General features: G+C 49.8%; 1 protein-coding gene across 1 annotated transcript in view; it reads left to right on the top strand.

Moving 5' to 3' along the window:
- The first annotated feature begins 718 nt into the window (after positions 1-718).
- Positions 719-6,000, top strand: part of LOC142579130 (uncharacterized) — a 46,150-nt gene continuing 40,868 nt past the window's right edge. Inside the window, exon 1 of the mRNA XM_075689036.1 lies at positions 719-2,501. Coding sequence (XP_075545151.1) covers positions 1,633-2,501 — 869 coding nt within the window. The 5' untranslated portion in view covers positions 719-1,632. The remainder of the gene's footprint in view (positions 2,502-6,000) is intronic.

Below are 6,000 nucleotides of genomic sequence, written 5' to 3'. Positions count from 1 at the left end.
GCCTTAATATTGTTTGACGATGCGGGAACGCGCCCACACGTTATATCACGTCAGCGAGATCAACAGCGTGTAGTTCGACCAACGGTTCTTACGTAGTACGTAGGCATTTCGCAGTACTAAAAGCCCTAACGCGACACGCGCTCCTACGTTCCGCAAAGCACTTGCGTGCTGCGTACGTATCGTCATGGCGCAGTACTAAAACTGTCTTATCTTTATGTTGATACCGCATCCGTTACAGACTGCGCTCCTCGTGCCTGCAGACATGTGTACGCCCAGCGCTCCAAAACAGTTTACGTACTCGTTGATACTACTTCACATGATGACACGAGTGCCTGTTGGCAGAACAGATAAGCTCGCGACGACCGAATCTTACAGACTCGACGTCACCAGCTCCAGTGTTCCGAACGTGTACGTAAGACACAGCGGAGGGCAGGACGGTGCTCAAACGTGATAAGCGCGCCGCACACACGCCGCATACGAAAGTTTTTAAATCTGGCGCGCAGCCACTTACTGCATTGAACAGGCAAGGCCGCAAGGGAATGGGCCAGATGGACCTTTCGAACCCAACGGGTCAAACTGCACGCCTTGTTTTTATCTATAGCCGTGGAGCAGAAACAGAGGCTTCCGTTCCCTAGTAGGAGAGGTAAGTAAAAAAGATATAACATTCGATAAGAGGGCGCGTTAACGCCGGTTGGAAGCTAAGCTTAGAAAGAAAGGGAGACGCTTTCGGTCGCAGACGTACAGCTGTGACGACGATGTTGTTCCTTGTGGAATGGGCGGAAAGCGGCAATTTACGAATGACATATAGAAGAAAAAAAATCAGGAGCATAAAATAAAGAAAGCAGCGAGAATACAGTGGAAAGAGAGCGTGGCGGGACGGGGAAGAAGCGGCAAGACCACACAAGACAAATAATAAGCCAAGAAAAAGTATTCCCCGTTATCAGCCAGAGGCGGGCGGCGAGCAGAGGAGAGGCGATAGTGCGTCGTCGTTGCGAGCTCCTTTGCGGCTCTCCTGGATAAGGCGATTCTATATCCTTCCTTCTGAGCCCTCGATAGAAGCGGAACGATCTCAACAAGGCGGCCACCGCACACGGGCACTGCCCGTGCGTCAGTCGAGACGGTCGAGTGCCCCGCGCTACGGGGAAGGACGCATCACTGCTGCGTAACGCAAGCGTGCACGCGCCGGGGACCCGGGATAGCCCCTGCGCGCGGCCGTGTGGCTCGCCCCGGCAGGGCAGCTGGCCCACGTGACATCGAAGGAAGACCACATCAGTTAACGCTGCGGTGATTCGCCACCCGGTACATTGCGCGCCACAGGGAAGCTGCAATGATCGTTGTGATGAACATACCTGACTACCACCTATTACCAGTGTGCGCAACTTGATAACCGTCCGTGCTTTCCGGTGCAAGGCCAAGCTCTATCATGAAAAGGACTGCCAACTGGTTGCACTAATCCAAATCGAGAAAAAGGACGACGTAGCCTTGTAAGGGAGATCACCGCTTCATGTGCCAAGCAGCCGAGGCAAGTTTCCATGCGCCGCAGCTTTGGACGACAACGCTGCCTCGACGGCTCACAGATGGCTGTGTAGCGTCGCCGACGGGCCGTCTGTGTCCGGCGGGAGCCTCGGCTACATGAGCTACGGGTCACCCTGTCGCTGCACGTGCGGCGCTCTCGGCAATGCGCGCTCACACTCCCGTCCACCCCCGCGGCAACAGCGGTACAGCAGGATCAGAATCTCGTGTGCACCAGGAGAACAGCCGACGCGAGTCGCTGCTTCAAGTCCATTAGGCAGTCGTAGCCTCGCAGAAGGCGTGTCTGTCAACGACGTGGACGCTCTCATCGAACTTCTAAGCTCGCCTCCGTCCCACGACAGTGTCACGTACGGCGGGTCCGACCACCAGCAGCAGCACCAACTGACACAGGCGACGTCCATTGGCTGCTCCCCATCAAGCAGCAACGTTATCGGCAGGAGCAGCGGCACACCGGTTCTGACACCACGATCAACATCCAACGAGCTGACCACCTCGGAGCAGCTCGTCGTGCAGCTCTTCATGGACGAAGTCGACATCAAGGAGAGGGAGATTGCCGCTGCAGCCTTGGCGGCGGTGGCCAAGGAGCAAGAGGAAGGCAACAGCGACGTCGAAGCGACCACGGCCGAGGACGACTCGCCGTGGCCCACCTACTGCAACGCAGAGGCCGGGCACCGCGGGGCCAGAAGTATTGGATGCGGGGCACTGGCAGCGCCGTCGACGCTGGCCTTGCTGCTGCTGGCGGCCGTTCTCGTGTCGAACGCGCTGCTCGCCGTAGCGTACTACGAAAAGCGGACGTGGCTGTGTGTGACCACGGTAGGCCTAATGCATTCACCGTCGCTGCTGTTCTTCGTGGCCCGAGTCTACTCGGTGGCCGTCCTGGCGAGCATCAAGGAGCACTTCATGAGGGCTCTGGTGCTCATCTGGTACTCGGTCACACTGCCACTGCTCCACGTTCTGCCACTTCTCACGTGAGTGCGCCGTCCTCCGCATCGAGGAATTGCGTGTTTCATTCCCTGAAACCATGCGTTTTCGCTGATCATATCGCGTAATCTTGCCCTTGCGACGTTGCTGAGGCGTGATCACGACTCCACAAGGTCTCAGCGGTAAGGTCGCGCCGCTATTGTGCCGATGTGTTTGACCGGTGTGCGTCTCTGACCGATAAACTCGATTATCGATCACCGGATTCATTGGCGGCATCTAAATGTATAGAAAAAAGCCTTACGCCAAATCCCTGAGACACTTTTGAAGAGCGGCTTTGTAAACAAAAGGAACCTGAAGCTTCCATGTAAGGGGTGACCCTATAGTGCTGGTACTGCTAATGGCGTCTGTTAACTCGTTCCTTCTTGCAGCGAGTAGCGCAACTGCATAATCTTGTGGCTGCCAGGTAACAGTGTGGCAGGACATGTTCTGGAAATATCGCCAGAAATTTGTTCCCCACTTCCGTGATAATCTTGATGCTGCAGTTAGTCAATTTTCTACTCATGTCAACTGGAATCTTAGCAGTTGCAAAATCATTCCCATCATTTGTGGTAACGGAATCTCCCAAAAATGTCCTCAGAACTGGTTTGGATAAACGCGTTATTCACAGGGACAAAACTGGACGAAGCACACGCCACCCAGAGCGCGAAGTAGTAGCTTTTTATTTCAGACGATTCGTTGATACATATATTTACAGATGTCTTAATAAGATGACTGCGCAAAAAAAAGTACAGTACAAATGTGCATTCGTTTTTTTTTTCATCCCCAAGCGCAGTCGGAAGAATGATGAACATTTGTTTTTCTTACATTCCCTGCATGAATTAAATTTCTTTATCAGATAAAATTATTGATGGCACGCTTATCGAAACATGTACAACAATCTGGCCTCAATTGCAGATGTACTCAGAAATGGGTTATAAAGAGAGCACACCTGTCTTACTTGGTCTGTTTGATATTTTCTTGCACACTTCAGCCTGATATGTATGCGGAATAGTATCGAAACAATTATTTTGCTACAATTAGGATTTATTTTAACGCTTACGCAGGAGAAAATTCAAAGCAATGAATACGTTCTTGATGAATGTACTACAGACTGGAAACTTAGTTTGCTCTGTAGTGCAAAATACCGTCCGTTATCATTTTGCCATTGATACGAAACTGTAATGTCAACTTTCCTTGCAGCATTTGACCACCCCAATTGCATATTTTTTTCCCCAGCAGTACTTTTTTTTTTTACAACGAATCTTTCAACACGTCCTATTCAGCATGGTTTTAACTTAGAATAAAACACTTTTTTTTTAGATGTATGAACATGTAAAACACCTATTGTCTTCGCAATTTGTCTGAATAAATAGTCATGCCAGGCACGCTTCAAGAAGAGTTTACGCTTTGGAACGATTCTTTATTGTCGTGATAATGGTAACAGCTAGCAGCCCATCGTTGAGGCTGTCCGGGTCATCTGTCACCACTCAACGCTTTTCTTTATCATCACTTGTAGCACAAGCACCGGAATCGGGAAGCAAAATTAGTTGGCTGCGTGTCTTCGCTCTTCAAGTGACGTCTAGGCACATAAGCGTGGTAATGCTGTTACAGTACGCTGCATATACAGGGTGTCCCACGTAACTTGAGCCAAACATTGAAGTATGCAAATGGCATGTTGCTGAACAGAACCAAGATAATGTTGTTTGCCGTCGCTTGGAGAAGCTCAGATTATCTTTTTTTATCCCGCCTAATTAGATAACTAATCTTAATTATTTAATCAACTTCTCAAATATTATAATTCGGTGAAGTATCAATGAGAAAATTGTAGAGCGACATGAAAAACTCCCAGTACAGCTTTCTATTGCTCAATACGTGCTACATAAGTGCTTTTCCGAGCGTGAAAAAAGCCCGCAAATACACGCAAAATTGCCGCGCGAGTGGCCGCTCGAGGCACTTTGCGTGTATTCGCGGGCTTCTTTCACGCACGGAAAAACACTTTTATGTAGCATGTAGCGAGCAACAGAAAGCTGTAACGGGAATTTTTCATGTGGCTCTAGAATTTTCCCTTTGACACTCTTCATCCAATTATAATATTTGAGAAGTTGCACAATTAAGACTATCTAATTAGACGGGATGGAAAAAATAATCTGAGTATCTCTAAGCGACAGCAAACAGTACATTGGTTCTGTCCGGCTACGGGGCATTTGCATATAATGTTTAGCTCAAGTTACGTGAGACACCCTGCAGACGTCGGCGTCATAGCAATGCGGTAATAGTGTAGCCTTATTGCGATAGCAATTCTTTGGACACTCCACGCGCATTTCTGCCGTCGGCCTGATGTTCCGTATAGAGTCCAAGGGTGGTAACATCGGCCCTGCGCGCCGTATGCTGTATATGCGAGTGTAAGCTTGCGAGCGTCAGCCGAAGATGTCGGCTCAGTCGCGCATGCAAGGGAGGAAAGTGTGGAGGAATCGCGCCGTCTTCTGTCGCTCGCAAGGCACCGAGGAGGGAGGGAGGAGGGAGGGCGTTCTACTCCGGCGGCTGCTGCGTATATCGAGGCCGCGGAGGCTATATCTTGAAAGCGATCTGCGATGGGGACAAGAGCCTAGGCGCAACGAGGGCCGGTAGCTGAGTGTGCGCTGTGTTCTCGCCGCTTAGCTCGCGTTGAAGCGAGGCAGCACGAAGGTCAATTCGCTCTCTCCTGCTGCCCCTTTTCCTCACTCCAGCGTTTTGACAGCGAGTTTCTGCGGTCGTAGAGTGAGATGTGTTCATGTTTGCTTGTGCGCGCGTGCATGCTCGTTAATTTACTTGGTAAGAGAATATTTACAAGTTTATACGGCCAATAACTCTAGTGTCCCTACTTCGTATAGCTGTCTAATAATTTGCTATTGCAATCAATTCTTCGCCTTTCGGGCGAAACTGCGACTTTTTTTGGTTATGTACTGTAGGCGACCACCTTCGCAGCACGACAATTTCATGTTCCTGAACTTTCGCTGCCGTTGAAAACTGTCCTTGCAGCTATAAGAATATAGCTTTCAAGCGTAACGAATGCACTTTCAGCGAGCAAGGTATGACTATGTAAGGTTTCTTATGAAGTTTGAGTTTCTGGAGAATCGATACATATAGAAACCAGTGCTTGAAGAGCTGAAACATTGATCTTGTGTGGCGAAGTGGATAGCGTTTCTGGCTTCCACGTGAAGTTTCCTGGTTTGAATCCATCTGCATGCATTTATTTCGTAAGGTATTTAAGTATGAATTGCTTCTTATTTGATTCTGTTAGCGTAGTAATGCTAACAAGCAACTTATATCTAGTGGAAAGTGTAGCAAGCCGCTGGCGACATTTTTCGTTCACTTCACTGTCTAACCTCTGCGAGAAATGAACATGAACCAACCAGGCCTCACATCGCAAACTGGAGTGCGTCGGGAGAGCTTCCTGCTCTTACGGAGGCGACGACCGCAATTAGCGTGAGCGGCATCTTCAGGTTGCCTCACAGATCGGGAGGCTTC

This window comes from Dermacentor variabilis, chromosome 1, assembly GCF_050947875.1.
Source record: "Dermacentor variabilis isolate Ectoservices chromosome 1, ASM5094787v1, whole genome shotgun sequence".
NCBI classification, from domain to species: Eukaryota; Metazoa; Arthropoda; class Arachnida; order Ixodida; family Ixodidae; genus Dermacentor; species Dermacentor variabilis.
This window is presented reverse-complemented; position numbering and strand designations above follow the sequence as displayed.